Source organism: Propithecus coquereli, unplaced genomic scaffold (assembly GCF_000956105.1).
Source record: "Propithecus coquereli isolate 6110/MARCELLA unplaced genomic scaffold, Pcoq_1.0 Scaffold29, whole genome shotgun sequence".
NCBI lineage: Eukaryota > Metazoa > Chordata > Mammalia > Primates > Indriidae > Propithecus > Propithecus coquereli.
In genome coordinates this window covers 974,046-996,443 of record NW_012148507.1, presented here as the reverse complement: position 1 = coordinate 996,443, position 22,398 = coordinate 974,046, and the positions used below count along the sequence as shown (strand labels likewise).

The 22,398-nt window shown below is 41.8% G+C and overlaps 1 protein-coding gene across 1 annotated transcript in view; it reads right to left on the bottom strand.

Annotated features, from left to right (window-relative positions):
• GCLC (glutamate-cysteine ligase, catalytic subunit) overlaps positions 1-16,868 on the bottom strand; it is a 50,348-nt gene extending 33,480 nt beyond the window's left edge. Inside the window, exon 1 of the mRNA XM_012648602.1 lies at positions 16,302-16,868. Within this exon, the coding sequence (XP_012504056.1) occupies positions 16,302-16,451 (150 nt within the window). The 5' untranslated portion in view covers positions 16,452-16,868. The remainder of the gene's footprint in view (positions 1-16,301) is intronic.
• Positions 16,869-22,398: the final 5,530 nt, after the last annotated feature.

The following is a 22,398-nucleotide window of genomic DNA, read 5'->3' as shown; positions in this document are numbered from 1 at the left end:
AACCAGTCTGCTCACACAAATTAACATCAGAAAACACAGCACATCAGGTTACCAATGGTGACGTCTGTTGTGGCCACCAACATAGCACGGGCACTCTGCAATTTAGAAACCTAAACCAGAACGCATTTCCTCTTAAAGGAACAATATTGTAAATATAGGTAGTTCTTATCTCAAAACACCTGTACTTTAGTGCTATAGCTTGTGGGTTCTAAAGACAAGTGAATTCCTTGTCTCTTTCCTGAGAACATATTCCCCTGCCAGAGTCCTAGTCACCACGTGGCTGACAAGAAAGAGGGTATCCTGGTCCAGATAGAGGCTGCTTTGGATCAACGGCGCTGCAGTGGCCAGAGCTGGAGAGGAGCAGGGGCGCCATAGGGAGTGAGGTCTATGGAGAATCTGCAGCGGCTCCCCAACAGGTGCAAGAGAGTTTAGGGCTCTGGCATGAATGCATGACTATTGCTAGAGAGAACACACGCCCTCTATGGGCGGTACCCAGCTGAGCACCTGATCCATTTCCAGGGCTGTGCAAGCAAGAAAGCAAACACATTCCCTTCTAAAGTATGTTTATAAATTAGGTTGTCCTAAATTCCAGGATTGGCTATGAGAAACATTGAGAAATTAAGGATTTTTAACTCACAGCAACTGGTGTTAGACTAACCAATCCAACAAGGAGGAAAAAAAAAAAAAAGGAGTGCTTTCTAAAGAGACTAAGTGAGCCAATGCCAAACAGGAATTGTAACTTCAAAGTGACTGCTGTGCTCAGAGGGGCACAGCTATGCCCTCAGTGACAAGACGACAGTGCTTCAAGACCCCCAAGTTTAATGCCATCCCACCATCAAAAGCATTTGCGCGCAGATACTCTTTTATAACCACATCTGATAAAGGCAGCGTCAGGCTCCCATTCGGGAGTCATACCTGAATATTACGGCAGATCCCACCAACAAAGTAATTCTAACCTGTGGGATTTGGAAGATTTAGACTCTTGTTAATACAAACTCCCTCCCTGCCACATTTGAAATTCATGTTAAAGGATGAAAATCTCAAAGATAAGTCAAAGTTCCTGACTTGGGGTTCTGATTCTGGCCTGCTACCTGCTGCCCTGGGAAGAGGTTGGCACAGGCTGCATAACTATCAGATGAGGTCAGCCCGATTTTCATATAAAGGGCTCGTCCTGCATCTGCCTTTTCACAGGGCTGGCTTGCCAGCAGAAGATTAGCTGGGAAGGCTGCGGTCACATTACTAAACTTGTTAGCATTTGTCCTGCAGACCGAGAAATTTACCAAGCATATTCAATGGTGTTGTTTTGAAAAGAGTGCTGGCATTTCACTAGAAGAGAATTACTGGCTATCTGGTACCAAAAAATGCTTAAGCCTGCATCTGTGGCTCTAAGACATATTTACATTTTCATTTTTAAAAAAAGCCTACTTCCTCCTGCATTACCACCATCCCTTCCTCTATTTTTTCTTCTTTTCCTCTCCACCCTCAATCTCATCTCTGGTTGGAGCCCATTAAAACTGTCACAGAGCTTGTTTCCTTCTGCCCATTTGGGTGGCAGTATGTGGGGGAGCAGTTAAAAGTGCTGGCTTTGGAGTCAATCAGTTTCAATCTTGGTAACTTTTTGGTGCTTCTGTTTTTTCTTTTGTAAAATGGGGGTAATGCCAGCCTCACCGGGCCACTAGGGAAGGATTACATAAAATAATGCATGTAAAGTGCCTGAAACAGTATTAAGTACACAGTGCCACTCCAGTGTTAGTGGTTACTGTTTTCTGGCTCTAGGGCAGTGATACTCTGATTGAGGGAGAATAGTGTCTGGTAAGTGTTTTCCAGAAGCTGGTTAACCTTTTAGTGGGCCATGGTGTGTTGTGATAAACATTACAAAAAATGCTTTAATAGACTAGAACAGAAATATCAGAATGTCACTCAAGTGAAGGGAAGTACTATTTCTCGAAAATATTGTTTGACGCAACACTTGTTTTAGTGACCCTGGTCTTGGTCAAAAGTGAAAGCTAGTAGTGTGGAACGCTATCTAACTCTGCAATGAGGCAGACCAGGTTCCTTCACCAAGCAGGTCAAGACACTCTCCTCCGTGAAACTCTTAAACGGCTCACACTCAGCCAAAAATCCAATACCCTTCCCCGAGACCATTAGGGTAAATCTCAGCCTCCTTCATATCACCTGCCCCCCATCGCCCCATGCTGCAGACACACTGGCCTCTTTCTGCTTCTCCAACCACCACTTCAGGGCCTCTGAAACACTTCTACTCCCCCTGCCTGAAAGATTTTACCACAGCCCTCAAAGGAGCTGGCTCTAGTGCATCTCAAGTCAAGTGCCACCTCTTCAGAGAGACCTCTACTAACACTGTGACCCCTTCCCATTCCCACCCCCATGGGGCACGACCCAGACTGGTCCCTCCTGGAGTTGTGCAAGGTGGTTACCCTCTCCAGAGCAGTCTTAATTTTCCCCAATTATAGCCACTCAGAATGTGTTTTAGTCCCTAGGCCTTAGTTATATCATGTATAAAATAAGAGAAAAACAAATGTCTACCAGTTCTAAATTACCGTTTCTGTAATTAATGTCTCCCAGAAATTCTGTTAGTGTATGATCGTCCATTTTTCTTCCACCCTCAATTATAGAGTGTTACTGACTCTGCATTGCTAAGAAGCCGATTTTATTCAAGTGAATTGTCTTGCTGCTCAAAGCTTACCCCTTTAGAGCATATACTGTATTAAAAAGTTTTATGTATATGAGTGGAAATCTTTCTTAAATTGATTACATCCTCTTCCGCTTTCAATAGGAAGATACTAAACATTACTTTCACTTTTTATTTTATTAAGGCTTCATACTTTATTAGTGATTTCATTTCTTTAACTACAGTTATAACCGAGCAAGGCCCTTGGAGGCCACATCTGGACCTGCTTTTCACAGTGGCTCTCCGACTGGTCCCTCTCATTTCTGCCTCAATTGATTTCTTGCAGTTTATCCTGAGCTGAGAAACTTGATGACCGAGCTTGCAGGAACTGTGTATAAGAAAGCGATCTCTGGGTATGGGCTGAGATAGGCTTCTAGGAGTAAAATGCATGGACTTTGTGCTCAGAGGACTTTTGTTTACTTCCTAGTTCTCACTCTATTTGAGTAGTGGAGCCAACAAATCATAACCCCCAGACAGAACACAACAATGGCAGGCTAGAGAACTACCCTGCTTAGCTCAGGCAGGGCTGCTGAAAAGTGCTTTAGAAAATAACACAGCTTCTAGGCAGCTGGTTTGGGTCAATTTGTGAACATTTAGAGAGGGGAATGAAGCAAGTACACTCAAACAACCTTTAGGTTTGTCTGAGGCTTACAGTTCTTAGAAAATATACTTTGTAAAGATTTTTTTTTTTTTTGAAGATGTTAACTTTTTAATGTTTAAGATCACTGTTACAATCCCTGACTCTTTCAAACACTTCAGAGAAGTGCCAGCTGGCTTTCACAGGTACTTCAAGACCTTCACTACCTCTGTGAAGCTCTGGACACCCCATCCCGTGAACCCTGTGTATAATACAAACGGGGTAGATGCACAGTCCAGATTTTTACTAGTTTCTAGGAAAGGGGACATGGAGTCTCTCATCTTAGGGCATTGTTTTAATTCTTATAAATCAGCATTCAATTCAAAAAGAAAGGCGTTAACTAAATCCAAAGGACTACAAAAAGAATCTGCGGGGAGAGGACGAGGACAAAGATGACAGTGGGTCTGTATGAACATTTATGTAATTAGGAACATCTGTTTGGGGGTTCTTTTGTAATCTTACTGTGGAAATAAGTTCAACTATCAAATCCTAACCATAACAGACACAAAAACCTAATACAGGAAGTTCTCTAAAGATCATCTGACAGAGGAGAACCTTAGTCATATGACATACCAACCTAGATAATCAAGTTTTCCCGGTACCTATAAGGAGGTATCAAAAATGAACTCTTTTGGCTAGAAGTCTGAGGTTCATTACATGCTTCCTCATCTTTTAAACAATGTCTGAGAGACGTAACCACTAAGTGGAGATTAAAGGTCGTCACTTTAACCCACTTGATCCATTCCATTATCACTACACAACAGTGATAACTTAGTAGCCATGGAGATACTATCTAAGTGACCCAAACTCATACGCTGTCCTGGTTCAAGCCTGTTTCCTCCTAAAAATTATAATCAAGATTTCAAGGATCGTATGAGCTGTAAAAACATGCATAGGCTTTGTGGCATTTATTTTGGTTAGAAACCACTTTTTGCTCTTTTCCCAATTCCTTTACATGTTCGAGATATGCCAATGCCAGAGCCCCAGTGCCTGCCCCCCGGTACAGCCAGTGGCTTCACTTCATCCGTCCTTCCACACCTCTGGGAAGCCCGCCATCCTTCCTGCACACAGCAATCCTACGTACCTCACACTAAATTTCTAGAAACCCAGTATCTGTGGCTTTATAATTACATGGCTTTTTCAGTTGCCAGTAAAGTATGTTATCTCAAAGAAAATGCTAAAACCCAAAAGGTGACAGAGGAAGAAAACGGATTCTACTGTTTCTCATACGCACTAATTTTCGTAAGTTCTGGGAAGTCTAAAGCATTCTGAAACAGCTAAAAATTAAAAGATACAATAACAAAAATATATATCTATATAAGCATGCAATTCAAAACCAAATGGTACGGTTTCTTGATTAGTCTTACAGATGAGACAATTGTGGTCCAAATAACTTAAGTTCCATATCTAAGATCACGTAACCTGGGAAGAGCAGGGGCTTAGACTCTCAACTTCACGTTGAAGCTCATTCATAAAATATATGTAAACTGTCAAAATAATTGTGTTTTTATAAACTAAAACCCAGTCACTGGATGATAACATGGACACTAAATGATGAACATTATAGCTTAAGACCTAAGAAAATCCTGACTTTAAAACTTGGCTACATTTTAGGTGCTAGCAGGTATCTTATAAACCACAAGGGTAGCCAGACTTTGGACAAAGTTTACAAAGGAGAGCAGGGCTGAAAGACTTAACATAAAAAGTGGGAAAGACTTTCACTTCTAATCAAGATGGAGTAAAAGAGCCCAAATTTATCCTCCCCACCTGAAAAAAAAAAAAAAAAAAAAAAGAGAACAAAAAAAGAGGAAGAGAGAAAAATTAGATGAAAGAACAGTTTTCAAGACACTGGACATCAGATAACAAAGGGAAGAGATCCCTGAGATATGGGAGCAAAGATTAAGTGTGCCCTACAGTTTTCCCAACTTAATGCTTGGAGAGAGGGTCTAGGTCATGGGCAGAAAGGCAGGAAAGTGAAGCAGAGCCCAGTGGAGTCCTTGCGAGGAGATGGAGCTGCAGGTCTAAGGAAACCAGGTCGACTAGAGATCACAGGACAGACGACCAGAAAAAGAGCTACACAGGGAACCCCAGAGATCTACAGAGGGTCTCCTCTCAAGGATTAAGTAGTAAATCAAATACATGTGAGGCAATGGAACAGGGTATGTTCCCACCAGCCAGATGGAATAACTTGTAATTCAGGGCCATAGGGTAAAGAACTCATGAAGATATTCCCTAGTAGAGAGAAATAATTAGCCCTAAACTGAAGAGGACTCTCGATCTGTCTAAAAAACTGGGAGAGCAACCCCTAAAGGATCTCACTATCTCCAAATAACCATACTCCAGAATGAAGCTCAAAATACTTACAGGAATATACAAATATCAAACACCCAACAAGGTAAAGTTCACAATGTCTAGCATCTAATCAAAGATTACCAGACATTCAAATAAGCAGAGAAATATATTCAAAATTAAGAGAAAGACCAATCAAATCTGACCTGAAATGACAAAGATAGAATTGGCAGCCAAGGACATTAAATAGTTATTAGAACTATAACCCTATGTTCAAAAAGTGAGCTTAGTAAGGTTGCAAAATGAATATACAAAAACCAATTTTATTTCAATATACTAGCAATAAAATCAAACTGCAATTTAAAAAATAATAATGCCATTTATAATAGAATCAAAACTTAGGAAACATTCAGGGATAATCTGACAAAAAAGATGTGAAAGACCTGTACACGGAAAACTACAAAATATTGCTGAGAAAAATTAAAGACAACGTAAGTGGAAATATGTACTTGTTCATATACTTGAAGACTCATTATTAAGATGTCACTTTTCCCCAAATGGATCTAGAGATTCAATGCAATCCCAATCAAAATCCCAGAATTTTTTTAGTAGAAATTGCCAACCTGCTTTTAAAATTCACACGGAAATTCAAAGTATCCAGAAGAGTCAAACAAGCTGAAAAAGAATAAAGCTGGAAAGCTAACACTACCTGATCTCACGACTTACAAAACTGTAGCAATCAAGAGCGACTGACATAAAGGCAAGAAAAACACAACAGTAAAAAGAGTCCAGAAATAAGAACACACGTAGACAGACAACTGGTATTAGAAAGAGAGGCAAAGGCAGTGCTCTGTTGGCAGTGGAGAAAGGATAGCCTTTTCAACAAATGCTTCTAGATGAATACAAAAAAAACCAAAAACAAAAAACCAAAAAGCTTTAATATATACCTTGTATCATACATAAAAATATATGCAACTCAAAATAGATCATAGACCTAAATATAAAATCCAGAATTATAAAACTTCTATAAGAAAACACAGAAGAAAACCTTTGTGACCTTGCATTAGGCAAAGATTTCTTAGATACCACACCAAAAGCATGATTCATAAAAGAATAGATGGACAAATTGGACTTCATGAAAATTAAGAACTACTGTTCTTCAGAATACACTGTTAACTTTGGGAGGACAAGGGAGGAAGAACACTTGAGGTCAGGAGTTTGAGACCTGAGCAAGAATGAGATCCTGTCTCTACAAAAAATAGAAAAATTAGCCAGGCGTGGCAGTGTGCACCTGTAGTCCTAGCTACTCAGGAGGTTGAGGCGGAAGAATTGCTGGAGCCCAGGAATTTGAGGTTGCAGTGAGCTATGATGATGCCACTTCACTCTAGCCCAGGCAACAAAGCAAGACTCTGGCTCCAAAAAAAAAAAAAAGACCCTGTTAAGAGAATGAAAACAAACTGGGAAGAAATACTTACTTACAAAGCATGTATCTGACAAGACTTACATCCAGAATACACAGAACTCTCAAAACTCAATAGTTTGAAAACAAAAATTCAAATAGACAGATGATGTTTAACATACTTCATAAAAAACATATACAGATGACAAATAAGCACGTTAAAAGATACTTGCCGGCCGGGCGCGGTGGCTCACGCCTGTAATCCTAGCTCTCTGGGAGGCCAAGGTGAGTGGATCGCTCAAGGTCAGGAGTTTGAGACCAGCTTGAGCAAGAGTGAGACCCCGTCTCTACTAAAAATAGAAAGAAATTATCTGGACAACTAAAAATACATATATAGAAAAGATTAGCCGGCCATGGTGGCGCATGCCTGTAGCCCCAGCTGCTCGGGAGGCTGAGGCAGGAGGATGGCTTGAGCCCAGGAGTTTGAGGTTGCTGTGAGCTAGGCTGACGCCACGGCACTCTAGCCAGGGCAACAGAGCCAGAATCTGTCATATACTTGCCATCACTGGTCTTTAGGGAAATGCAAATTAAAAATACAATAAAATACCACCCATGCACCTATTATTAGAATGGCTAAAATTAAGGAGACTACCCATACTAAGTGTTAGCCAGGATGTCAATGAAATGGAACTGGTGTGCCCTGCTTGTAAGAATGCAAAATGGTATGACCACTTTGGAAAAGTTTGGTAGTTTCCTTAAAAAGTTAAAACACACCACTCCTAGGTAATAATCAAGATAAAGAAAAGCATAAGTCCATAAAGACTTGTATATTAATTTTCATTTTGAAGTTTTATTTGTAATGGTGAAAAACTAGATATAACACAAATGGTAAATGAATAAACAAACTGTGGAATATCTACAGAATGAAATATTACTCAGCAATTAAAGTGAAAAAATTACTGACACATTCAACAACATGGTTGAATCTCCAAATATTTATGCAAAGTTTAAAAAGCCAGACCTAAAAAGTATATGTTGTATGACTTCCTAGATATAACAACCTAGAAAATGCAAACTAAGCTACAGTGACAGAAAGCAGATCAGCTGCCTGGGGGTATGAAGAGGAAGTAATTACAAAAGGGCACAAGCACACTTTTGGAAATGATGGATACGTTTATCATCCCGACTGTGGTGGTGGTTTCCTAGGTGTACACATACATCAAAACATCAAATTGTACATTTTAAATATGTGCAGTTAATTGTGTGTCAATTATACCTCAACACAGTTGTTAAAATGTTAAAAAAAAAAAACTCATATATCATGAATACAGAAACAAAGAATACTTAGTAAGCTCATTAGGATATGGTCCATCCAGTATTACCAGCAACATTAGTAATGCCCCATATGTATAGTTTTCTAACTTGAACAATATATTCAAATGTCTTGACTATGTAAAAACGTTCAGAAACACAAATTCTAATGTTTGGGGCTCAATTAATATTGTGACATCTTTTCTCAAGATATAGGGTCTCACTGAACTTTACTTAGGTTTATGCTTCAAAATGGGGCTATATATAGAGTACTAATCAATGAATGTATCTGCTAATACCACTGTAAGACAGTAAGATCTTCACATGGAAGAATTCAACAGTGATACTGTGGGGTCACAGTAACTTTAAGTCCTGAAAGATTTTTCTACAGGAGCTAGGTATACAAGAGTAATAACCCTTTCCTTCCATTTTACTTTCTTCATGCTTTTAAAGTACAGCAAAACCTCTACTTATCCAGAACTACACAAAGACGTCTACAAACTGGCTATACCTATTCACTGAACTTACAACACTAAAGTGCACGTAACCAATGTTACACATATGTTTTATATTTATATATATTTATATATTTATATTTTTGAATGTGGTGGCAGATACCTGGTTACATATACTTGCTAAAAGTCAATGAACTGTACACTTGGATGTACAAAATGGGTGCATATGACTGTATGTAATTATAATTCAATGAAATTAGTTTGAAAAGAAAATCCACACAAAACTATATAACACAAAAATAACAGAAAAAGGCCGGGCATGGTGGCTCACGCCTGTAATCCTAGCACTCTGGGAGGCCGAGGCGGGCAGATTGTTTGAGCTCAGGAGTTCAAGACCAGCCTGAGCAAGAGCGAGACCCTGTCTCTACTAAAAATAGAAAGAAATTAATCGGACAACTAAAGATATATAGAAAAAATTAGCCGGGCATGGTGGCGCATGCCTGTAGTCCCAGCTACTTGGGAGGCTGAGGCAGAAGGATTGCTTGAGCCCAGGAGTTTGAGGTTGCTGTGAGCTAGGCTGATGCCACAGCACTCACTCTAGCCCGGGCAAAAAGAGTGAGACTGTCTCAAAAAAAAAAACAAAAAAAAAAAACCAGAAAAAAAACAAAAATGAGATGAACACTAAAAGCAGTAGTCAAGCTCACATTTAAACCAAACTTAAATTCTTAGCTTTAATTTCTGATATACACATAAGGTCAGATATCTATCTGGTTTCCTAACCTTCAAAAAGGAATCTCTTGGTAAAAAAAAGTAATTTTGAAAGAAAAAACCAAAACCCCACCAGAAGGCTCCAATCATGTTGCACTTTTGTCCCTTGATTTCATCACTGTACTTTAGATGCAGGTCAATAAATGCTGTTGAATCAATGTCCAGTAACAGCTAAAATAAATAGAAAGATGCAACAACCTTGCATTTTGTGCCATAGGATACCCAATGACCTACAGAAGAAATCTGAATCTTTGTAATGTCTGTTAAAAAATAATTTGTGCTCAATATGTTATCCTAAGAAGTCAGTGTCAATGCATTTTTGAAATTCAATTTAGATTTTGAAATGCAATTTAGAAATACCATCAAAAATTACTAAGTTAATGGAATGCAATTGTATCTGAATGAGCAAGTTTCAGTTAATTGAGAAAAAACCCCTATATACATGGAGTGTCTCATTCCCAATGACCATGGCTATTTAAATGAGATATATTGGATATTTTAAAGTTTCTAAGTAAACCATTTACACTGTCATTTGAGTCTTTATTTAACTTGCAAAACATTTCACCAATATTATCTCATTTAACCTCAATAACCCTATAAGAAAGGTATTACTGTCCCTATTTTATAAATGACATAACTGAAGTTAAGAAAGATTAAGCAATTTGCTCAAGGCTACACAAAACTTTCACTTAGACTCAAATGACTGCTTTTGTCCACTCTAGATTTATATCTCAGGACATTTTTTATGGGATCATAAGCTTATTCATTAATAAGTTATACATTTTCTAAATAATCACTTCAGCATTCTGAACCTAGCATAGGCAAACTGGAAGTTCAAATTCAATGTATTATTTATACCAGCCCTTAATAACTTCCTTCTTGCTTTTATACATAAGAACACACTTACGACACACTGCACTTTCCTCTCAAAGTTCACAGGAATCTTTCTGATAACTAGAGGACAATTTACCTTCTTTTGCCTTAGAGAGCCACCGCACTGGGTTAAAAAAAATAGAAAAATTACATGATTGCTTTTATTGTGTTTTTTATTTTTACTTTTTTTAGAGACAGAGTCTCATTCTGTCACCCAGGCTGGAGCGCAGTGGCATGATCTTAGCTCATGTGACCTCGAACTCCTGGGCTCAAGAGATCCTCCTGCCTCAGTCTCCTGAGTAGCTAGGACTATAGGCATGTGCCACCACACCCAGCTAATTTCTTAATTATTTTGTAGAGACAGATCTTGCTATGTTGCCCAGGCTGGTCTCAAACTCTTGGCCTCAAGCAATCCTCCCACCATGGCCTCCCAAAGTGCTGGGATTATAAGCACAAGCCACCACACCTGGCCCATGATTGCTTTCAAATGTGTTCTGACATCTCTACAACCAGTATAGTTAGAACTCTGTAAAAGGAATTGTGATGAAATCTCATGCATTGTAAATAATCCAAAACCTGGTATAGTGTTTAAGAAATGGATCTGGAGTCAGACAGATTTCAATTCCGAAATAGCTGAAAAGGCCTGGCAAGGAGCTAACATGAATGATGAGCAAAAATCGAAAGTCACATATTTATTATCACATTTACATCATAGATTTCCTAGATCTGTCTTTTAATGTGCACATCCCAAATTATAAAAAAAACTCGAATCTGAAAAGTTATGTGTGAGCTGTGCAGAGAAGTGCTTACTTTTTTTGCATTCTTAGCAAGCAACAGAGCATCCAGGAATATCCAACTTCACCTCTCTGTGGCACCTTGGGCAAAATTTTCCTGGCACCTACGAGTTAGAACTTCTATTTCCCCCAGAAACGGAATAAATGGTGGCCAGGGTTAAGAGTCATATTAAAAGTGAAACAAGCACTCATCTGGGAGGTTGTCACTGGAAAATGAGTTCCAAAAAGCAGCATACAATTTCTAATACAATTTCTAATACAATTCTTTTCACCTCAGTGATTGGTGACAGCCTTCTCTTTACTCAGCAATCAAAAGATTACATCCATGTGAATTTCAAAGAGTAACAAATTCTGGTTTGAAATATGTACATTATTAAAAATCTTACCCAAACTGTACTTATTCAAACTGTAAAAGCTGGAAGGGATCAGAGAAAAGAGTCCAAGCCTCTCATTTTCCAAATGAGGAAACTAAGGCTCAAGACCACACAGGCAGTTTGGCAGGCCTAGGAGTAGAACACAAACTGAACCCCAAATATAGGGTTCTTTCTGGTGTGAAGAGATAAATGCTGTCCAAGTAAGACATTGCCCTAGTAAGTAGGGCTGAGCATTTCTAAAGTGGCAGGCTCTCACTCCAACCATACCTATGACCAGTGTTAAGGTTCATTTTTTCCCCTTTTTAATCCAAATCCATGACCCTGGAAGAACATCACCAAACCACGAAAAGCAGTATTTTGACATCATGCCAATACAGTCCAACATATCACATCCAAAACACAACCTTCTGTCTAGCAGGGCCACCCTTCATCTCCAGGGGCCACGCCACCTACCACACCCTACTCTACTTTTATCTGCCCAGCCACCAGTCTGTTTCTGAGTTATTTCCCAAGCCTTCTGCATAAAAACAAGCTTGCTTGTCCAATCCTCTAGGCTTCTGACCAGTCTTTACACTTCTATTCAGTACACGCAATAATAAATTCCTGCTACATGCAAAGATTAGTGGTAACCTGTTCTTTTTCGCAAGGCTCACCTCATGAAGGAAGCCTTCTGTGAGACTGTGGCCTTCAAACTCCCTTAACTGTGAACCACAGTAAGAAATACTTTACATGCAACCTGATACACCCCTGATGTTCACACATACCCTCAAATAACTCAAAAGTTTCACATATTCTCACTATGTATGATAAATTGATATTCTTCATATACTCCATTTCATTTTTTTTTTTAATTTTTTTTTTTTGAGACAGAGTCTCACTCTGTTGCCTGGGCTAGAGTGTCGTGGCATCAGCCTAGCTCACAGCAACCTCAAACTCCCGGGCTGAAGCAATCCTACTGCCTCAGCCTCCCAAGTAGCTGGGACTATAGGCATGTGCCACCATGTCCGGCTAATTTTTTCTGTATATATTTTTAGCTGTCCAATTAATTTCTTTCTGTTTTTGGTAGAGACAGTGTCTCGCTCTTGCTCAGGCTGGTCTCGAACTCCTGAACTCAAAACAATCCACCCGCCTTGGCCTCCCAGAGTACTCTATTTCATTTTTTTTAAAAAGTCCTAGTTGACAAAGAGATATTAGCACTCCAAGGTTCATTGTGGCACTAACAATAGCCAAGATGTGGAGACAATCTAAATGTTCATCAATGAAAGAATGACGAAAATGTGGTACATGCAAGCAATGGAATATTATTCAGGCTTAAAAAAAGGAAATCCTATACATTGACAATTTGGATGAACCTTGAGGACGTTATGTTAAGTGAAATAAACCAGTCACAAAAGGACAAATACTGTTTGATTCCACTTATATGAAATATCTAAAATAGTCAAACTCATAGAATCAGCACAGTGGTGGTTGCCAGGGGCTGGGGGTTGGGGGGGAGAATGAAGAATTGCTAATCGATGAGTACAAAGTTGCGATTACATAAAGTGAATAAGTCCTAGAGATCTGTACAATGTCATCCCTGTAGTTAACAATATCGTATTGTACCCTTAAAAAGTCCTGGTTGGAATCTTCAAAATTTATTTCTCAACCCACTAATGGATCATGACCTGAAGTTTGAAAACTAATGCTCTCTTGTGAAAGGGTGATTAGATTACTTTGACATAATGCTACAGGAATAATTACAGGCATCATCAAATACTCAGGCACCGGATTTCCCCAGACAACATCACACCTTCTCTCTGTCCATAAGAAAGGTAAAGATATCACAATGGAGAATTAGTATCTGCATCCCACAGGTCAAGGGTGAGAGAACTGAGGGGAGACCAATGGTTCACTTAAGTGCCATTTCAGAGGAAAAAGCAGGGTGGGGCTTCTTTATTTCTAATCACCTGGGCAGTCCTCACAATCTTAATTCTTCCCTTTGTGTCAGGCTGCCTAATTCCAACTGGACTGTTGACACTTGAAGGCAGGAATGTTATTCTTCTCAAAAATTCTACACTCTACCTAGAGACATCATTAAAGCACAATTTGAAGTAATAAATGAGATTTTTTTTTCATCTAAGACAACTTTCCTACCTCATGGTTTCTGTTAAGCAGTAAGCTCCTCACTCCAAGGACATTGATATGTTGGGGGGAAAAAAAGCAAAGGAAGATGTGGTAAAGAAAAAAACCTAGGAGGATAGAAAGGATACATCATAAAATAATTAGCAAAATGCTGGTAAAAGAGAAAGCATCTCAAGTCAAGTTTTAAAATTCAATTTATATCTTTGTATTTCATTTATGATACAGAATATTTGGAACAAGAAATCGAAGACGCAGTCTCAACAGACACTAACGAAAGTTTTCACCAAACATCTTTGACACATTTTAACGTAAGAGCAGTGCTATCCAATCGACTATTAGAGTCTTAATACAACTCAAATCTAATTCTCCACAGATCTGCCCAGTATAATCTTTTCAAGAAGTGTTATCACCTGGCTGAAATGCTGGGCCCAAGTGTCTCCCTTATAGATGCACAATACAAGTTTGAATTACGGCCACTCTTTCCCATTCCCCCTGATCTTTGGGAGTGGGGAGAGGAGGCAATCCCATTACAAACCTTCCCTCCATGGAAGCCTGTCCAAGTGCTTCAAGGCCCTGCTCTTCAGCTCTTCTCACTTCGGTTTATGCAACTACAAGTTACTTAAAACAGGAGTTCTAAATGGTCTTCTTGCCAATAGGAGAAACATTTTTTAAAAGGATAAGACTAAGGATTCCTGGAGGGTCCTGCATGAATACAGCAAAAGGGCCAAAGATGGATAGGCCTGAGGGGTCTACAGTGACTTGCCATGCTACAACTGTGCTGCAAGTCTCCTGTTGACGTAGTTCTATCTGGGACAATGACTACCAAAGACATTGTCTTTTTTTTTTTTTTAGGTAGACCTAGATGAATGTCAAGACAGGCACAAAATTTTACCTTTGAATTGCTCAAGAATGACTAGCTATCTTACAGTAGGAATCTTTTTTTCTTTTTTTGAGACAGAGTCTCACTCCATCGCCCTGAGTGCTGTGGCATCAGTTTGGCTCACAGCAACCTCAAACTCCTGGGCTCAAGTGATCCTCCAAGTAGCTGGGACTACCGGGCACACCACGATGCCTGGCTAATTTCTCTATTTTTAGTAGAGACGGGTCTTGCTCTTGCTCAGGCTGGTCTTAAACTCCTGAGCTCAAGCAATTCTCCCACCTTGGCCTCCTAGAGTGCTAGGATTACAGGTGTCAGCCACCGCACCCGGCCCAGTAGGAACCTTAAAAGGCAGTTCACTCACTCATGCCACAAGTATGATGCCCACTATACCAGGCACAAGGCTAGACCCTAGGGAAACAGAAGTGAACAAGAAGCATAACGTCCTTTTCCTTCTTGGGGTTACCTATTCCTGTGAGTGACACACAATACACAAATGAACGTATAAAATGCCAGATGCTGTAAAGGAACAATGAACTTCTGACTAAAACTGAAAAATTATCACCAAACATGCTGTGTCCTTTTTCTGTCCAAAGAAGTGTGACAAACCACTTCAGCAGAAATGTGAATTACTAGTCATTATACTTTCCTAATTTAAAACAGCACATTTTCTTCAGTTGTAGGAGGCAGAATTATTTTCCAATCTGGAAATTAAAACACCTAACTTTTTGCAAGGAGATGTTCTGCACTGGTGTAGCAGCACCTCGAGGCTTAGGCCAAGAGTGATAACAACACTGACCGGAAGATAAACTATTTACACAGGTGGCAAGTCATCTAAGGCAACAGCTAACAACATGAAAAACAGATGGGCCTCTCAAGAAGTAAGTTAATTAGGGCATTTACACGTGATTTTCAAAAACAAGAAGAGAGCAGAACAGACTTAACAGTTTTAACATTGCTGCTTTCCAGATCATTCCAATAAACAATGGTTCGACATACTGATAACCCACAGACATTTCATCTCCAGGCAGAACACAGGTGGAAATACTGATTTGTAAAGTTTAGATGCTAGATCTAGGCAATGGAAAGGCACAAACAAATCCTAAGTTTGAAGCTCTAAGTATTCCTGTTTAGAACTAAACAGGATCAGGAAGGCTCCCCCTCACATAGAAAAATTGAGCCGTAATTTATTTGCTTCAATTTATAGCTATAAAGTGGAAGGGTGACGGAGGAGAAGTCGGAGAGGTTTAAGACACCTTCGTGAGAAGAGTGCAGAAGCGGACATCCTGAAGACCTGATTTCTAATAGCAACAGGCCCACCAAGACAACTTAGTCTCTTTCACATTAATCGCAAGAGCGAATTTTGAGACCCGACGGGTACCGGTAGTTACCGATCTGCAACTAGATTAAAAATTCGCAGCACCTAATGTCACTTTTTCCTGCTCACGCCCTCTCAGCGCCCAATCCGCGTTTAGTGAGTGAAGGAGAAAACTCAGAAGAATGAATGAACGAGAGAGAAAAGTGTGGCCAAGAGGCTCAGAGCAGGGCCCCCAAAGTCTGGACGGCCCTCGACGTTGACCCGGGCTAGGAGGGGACCCCCGCGGCGCAGTGCAGGGCGCGGACCGCGATGTGGCCCGAGGCGCAGGTCCAGACAAAGGCGGCGCGGGTGGCCTGACAGGGGCGGCCGGCGGAGGAGGGGGCCGCGGGCGCTCACCTCATCGCCCCACTTGAGAACGTCCTTGTGCCGGTCCTTGACGGCGTGGTAGATGTGCAGGAACTGGAGGATCCCGTGCCGCCGCACGTGGTCGGCGTGGCGCTTGGTCTCCTCCCAGCTCAGCGGCGACCCCTGGGACAGCAGCCCCATGGCCGCCGCCGCCTCCTTCTCCTCCTCCTCCTCCTCCTCTGGACTGACGGCGGCTGCTCGCTCTGGGCGCGAGCCGGACACTCAGCCACCCGCAGAAAGCGGCGGCTGCTCCACCCCGGAGGGGCGCCCACGGGCCGCAGCCGGCGGAGGGAGGGTTCCGTCCGCTCCGGCTCCCCGGCGCTGGGGGTCCCTGGCGCCCAGGTGACAGACCCGGGGTCCGGTGCACCGCGCGGACACAGAGGCAAAAGACGTGAGCGCAGGCTGGGCGGCTCTCGGCCCGGCGGCCTCACCCCTCGCCCGCTTCGGCTCCCGCCCTGCTCCTGCGCCGAGGCGGCGGCAACGAACCCCACCGCCGCGGCCCGGCGGCGGCTCCCGCTTCTCTTTGCCGGTGTCGTGCACTGCCTTCTTCCTACTTGTGACCAAAACCTGCGCCGCCGCAGAGCATGCCCAGTCCCGGCCTCCACTCCCTCGCCGCTCCGGGGCACGATCCGTCGCTCCGGATTTTATAGACTACGGGCGGGGGCGGGGAAAGGAGGCGGTGTGCAATGGGAGGCGTGGCCGAGAGCCGCCGGAGCCGGAGCGCGCGGAGGGAGGTGTGCGCAGGCGTGGTCGGGGCGGAGCCAAGGAGGGGCACTCGGGGAAGCCGGGTGAAGTCGGCCTCGCGTTAAGCAAAGGCGACTTGTAGAAATCCGTTTTTTCTAATCGAGAGAGATACTCCGGGTTAAGGAAGAAAGTTGATTATTTGAGTTAATGAAAATCCCACCATATATTTTAGGTGGAATAGGCCTCACACTTATGAAATCAGACTGAAAGCGGCAGAATGGGTTGAGAAAAATACTAACTTGGGAGTCAGATGAAACACACGTTCAACTCAAGGTTCCACCACTTACTGTGGGACTTTGGGCAAGTTCTTTCCATATCTGCATTAATCCTGTCTTTTACGGATGTTGTAAGGATGTGTATAGTGTTGATGGTCAATAAATTGACCTGGTTATTAAGAGGAATCAATTTGTCCATGTGTGTTTTATTTGTTATTCTCTAAATATTTGATGACGGATGTTCTCAGAATGGCACAGACACTATTCGTTGCAACAAAAGGGACTTTGTCAACATTTCCTCCTCCATCCGAACCGAAGATTCATCCATTAAGTGATCAAAATGATGTTCACTCGAGCTAGCCATGGGGGTAGAAGATACTAGGAATACCCAGAGATGGCCTTATCTTGGAGACAAAGGGAGGGAAGGAGGTACCTTGGCCCCAAGTAATTGTTCGACAAATGTGTTGACAGAGCGATGACATGACAAGTTGGGAAAAGTGACATCAACTAGATCATACATGTACTGAGAACAGAAAGTGTGTAAATGGCCCCTTCCCTCGCACTACAGAGTTAACATTTGGTAAGCACTTATTAATTGCTGAACGAAACATGATAGTAGGGGTCTCTTCGCCCACATCCTTCATATTGCATGTGTTCATCCCAGGGCTTGGGGATACGGATACTCAAGGTCTGGCTGTGATTTCCACAGTGGGGTGTGTGTATGTATGTGTGTTTGTGTGTGTGTTGGGGCGGGAGAGGGGGGTTGAAGCTCAAGAGATGATGTTTCAATCCCCAGCACACAGCAGGGATAGAAGCCAAGCCAATTTTATTTCATTCTAATTTTTCCACAGCCTAATCAACAACTTCAGCTACTTCCCCCACCCTCCTTGTGCCCTCTCACCGGACCTTAGCAGGTCCTGGCTCTCTGCTGTTTTTTCTGCTTGGAATTCTCTACCTGACACACTCCTGTTTATCCTTTGAATCCCAGTTATTCCTCTCTGTATTTTGGTTGCCTTTGCACATTAAAAATAGAATCCTTTTAAAAAAAATCTTCCAATAGGTAGTCACTTCCTCTGGGATTGAGATGATTCGCATCTTTTGTACTTTTAACTCTAGAAAAGTGCTTGGCATACAGTAGGTGCTTAATAAATGTTAGCTTCTCTGTGGAAAGCAGAAGATGCAGAGAAAGCGTTTCACATGCAGGTAAGACATCCAAAGGATCATTTGGTTATGCTCATAATTTCATCTCACAGTTTCACAGACCTGCATTGCTCAACGTGATAGCCATCACCAACACGAGGCTATTGAGCATGTGAAATGTGGCTAACATGACTGAGAAACTGAATTTTTAGTTTCATTTTATCAATTTAAACATAAATTTAAAAACCGATACTCCATTTGGTTATTGGAAAACTTTTAACTAAATTTGGAACAAGTTGGGAAAGTGAATCCACTTTTTCAACTGTTAATTTTATAAAATCTAATTACAGATCTAGTATTACCCATGAAAATTTAGTGGTCCAGGAAATGTGCTATGAGTGTAGTACACTGGATTCCAAGACTTAGTACAAAAAAAAAATGTAAATATCTCATCAAAAATTTTATATTGATTACATGTTGATATCATAATATTTCGGACATTTTGAGTTAAATATGACGTGGCATGTTATTTAAATTAATTCACCTGTTGCTTTTAAATTTTTAAAGGTGGTTACTGGAAAATTTAAGATTAGACACATGGCCCATATTCCACTTTATTGAAACAGCGCTGATGTAGACCCTGAGTTACACTTTGCAAAATACACTTTTCCCTTACACATGCTGCCTTTCCTCACAGCGATACTGCGAAGCCCGTATCTTAGATAGAGGGAGAGGTGCCAGCTTCATTTGAATACAGAAACGTGGACACGGGCGGTAGGAGATAAAGTTCTAGTCTAGCCAAAGCCCTACACGATACTAAACGTAGTGAGAGTTGAACACCATATTTTGAGTTCCTCTGCTCCAGATTCCGGTTCACACTCACATACGGGGTGCCTCTCCCACCTTACCCCCGAATTCTGAACCAGCACCCCCAGCGAGGGTCCCAGGCCTTTGGACAATCCCAAACCAGGTGCAGTCACTGTTGCACCACAAGGCCCTTATGCCAAATTAAACCATGATCACCTCAGTGCCTTTATCGATTCTGTTACAAGGAAAAAACAAAATCCCCGACACGGATCTATGGAAGTCAAGTTCAATCACTGTCATTTCCCTCTAGCAGACAGTGTTTTGCCTTCGTAGGTCTATTTCTCCACCTCATTCTGTAGACTGCACCCAGGGCCGGGTTTCGACCTCTGGAAGTGGGTTTTCAGCGGACAGCCCCATCAGGGCTTTAACATTACTAAAGGGAAAAGGAGGAGGTCCTCTCTTGCAGCATTAGCTCTTGTCTAGGCAGATTCTTTGCTTCCGCGGAAAAACGCGAGGACTCGCCCGGCCGAAATCCATCTCAGCCCAGTGGCTGTCTGGCACCGCATCCTCGCCTCCCAGCACCGCGGACTAACGCACGATCTGCCCGCAGGGCCGCCCGGAAAACGTGGAGCGGGGCAACTGGGGACGCGGTGCGGTCGCGGGGCCGAGCTGAGCATGCTCGGAGAGCAGCTCTGTCGCGGGAAGAAGCGGCGTGGGCCGCGGGCGCTGCACGCCGCGCCGTTGTTATGATCCAGCCCTCGCCACGTGACCGCGCTGACCCCGCCCCTCGGCGCTGGTACCGCCTCCCCGTGACTCAGCACTTTGTGTGGACTCTGCGCAGAGGTCAATCCCCGTGAGGCTGCTCCGGGGCAAAGTCTCAGTCGGTCCTTGCTGACCTCCGGGCTGCTGCTGCTGGGATTGTAGCAGACATTTCAGACACGCCGGGTTTCTGGCCTCCACGCAAGGAGGAAAAAATGTTTCCCTGTGGTCACGCCGTTCTTAGTTTACCCTGAGTCAGCGGCTTTGCGAGATCAAATGAGGAAAGCAGAGGGGTATCGCGTAGGGAACTTTTTAAGGAAGGCACTTGTCATTCGCCCCTTCCTTTACTGCACTCTGGCCTGAGTATCACTTGTCCTCGATAGTCTCTCCGGTAGGTCTCAGTAGGTTACTCTGTGTGGCGCACTTGCCAGGCACTTTGAACTGGAATGCACAGAACAGACCTGGTTGTTGCAACGTTTTATAGAGATCCAGCTGAGATCCAGTAATGCTAAGTAACAGTAACTACGCTGAGGTCTGAACTCTAATGCGATTTTAAAGGCTGTGCGCTTTCTACTACACCACACAGCATGTGTGAAGCTGATGGCCACCTTCAGTGGGACTCTGCTGGGACTTGGTACCACCTCTATTACAGCCCCCCTCCTTTGACGCTAGCTTTCCTCAAAACCCTCGGATCTGCCTGTGAAGTGCTTAAAATTTTGTCTCTTAAGTTTCCTAATCAGTGAAACAGTTATTTAACTTAAGTGTACATGGATGAAGTATAAAAGATATAGAAGGGGTTTTCTCCCTACAATTGAATTACACTTGGAATTTGATTTGCTTATATTCGAGAAGGTCCCCAGGTGCTTTTTAGCAGAAGAGCAGTAACTAGGAGATTGGGGGTTTCACCCCGGCTTGGAGGGTCACCTGCTAGGTCAATCTAAGCAAAGTTGTGTTTATCATCAGGGGACCACTTCATTTTGATCTGTTCAAATGAAAGTCTAGAGGAGATGAGGTTTCCCTTCCAGCCTAAACATTCTCTGATATAATTACTAAAATTAGTCCAAAAAGTACAAATCGATTTATAGTGTGTGTATTTCTAACACATGCACTATTGTCATTAAGTTAAAAAAGCAAAGAACCTCTTTTAACTTTTTAAATCTGATTTTTAGTTCATATGGATTTTTGAAAAATATGAATGTGCTTATTTTCATTCAGAATTTAAAAAAAAAGGTCTGTGAAGTCAAGTGAAGACCTTTTATAAGATGGAGAAGCTTGAGTATGCTAAAGAAGGTGGATAGGAGTCAACAGGGGGCAAGATTGAAGATGTGGAAGGGAGAAAGGATGCCTTTAACAGCAGCATCTCTCAGGATACATGACTTGATGGGCTCCAGAACACATGGGAAGTGGTGGGCTTTTTTCCAGAACAGTTTTATTGTCTTCCTGTAAGATGCTAAGGAAGAAAATAAGGATGCCAAGATGATGTGTTGGAACGGGATGGTGATAGCTGAGTCCAGTAGATTCACTCTTCTCACTGGAGTATGGCTAAAGAAAACAACTTTTTATTATGAACACAAAAGTAGAGAACACAGTATAATGACTCTTCATATATATATTATCCTCCTTTGTTATGTTACAGTTATTTACCTCTCAGTTTAAAGCAAATCGGAGTGGATCTCAGGTAGTGAAGGCTGTAAGTGAGGGTTGAAGAAAGAAAGAAAGGAATGTAGAAGGTGGTTTGAGCAGTTGATATCCAGGAAGATGGAAAGGAATGAACTAATTAATCCTTTACTAGAAATCAATTTCCTTCATCCTGAAATTGGAGATAGTGGTAGCCGTTACCCAGTTGTTTTCATTCCAAATTAGCTAGCTATTGTTGTTCCAAATTATGGGACTTTGTATTTAAAAACAAACTGAACACAAAAAACCATGCTTGTCAAATGTAGTATAAATTATTTCACAATGGCTGGCTTGGACAATTACTATTGTTAAAGTAGGCCGAGTGTTAAAATGTGAGTAAAGTCTTTAAGGCACATATATTTACCCTTTTAAAGATTCCTAATCTTAGTCTCTACCTTTTTCTTCCTATATCATTCACCTTATTTCACATAAATATATGTTAACTTCATTCTAGATTAGATAATTGACCAAATAATTGACCGTTGGCACACAGTCCTTTCTTTCACGGATGATGAGATGTGAAAAAATGCTAAACATAATTACATCAATGTAGAAAGGCAGTTATACTGAATTACTGAGCAATTTTGCTTAGGTAAGACCAGTTCCTAAAGCCAAAAAAAGGAATAACATCATTGTATTTCCTGAAGGTTTTTTTCTATACATAATACCTTCTGCCACTTACTTTAGCACCTAGGCTTAAATGTCGTATGTACCTTAGGAAAGAATAATTCCACTCACCTAAAAAC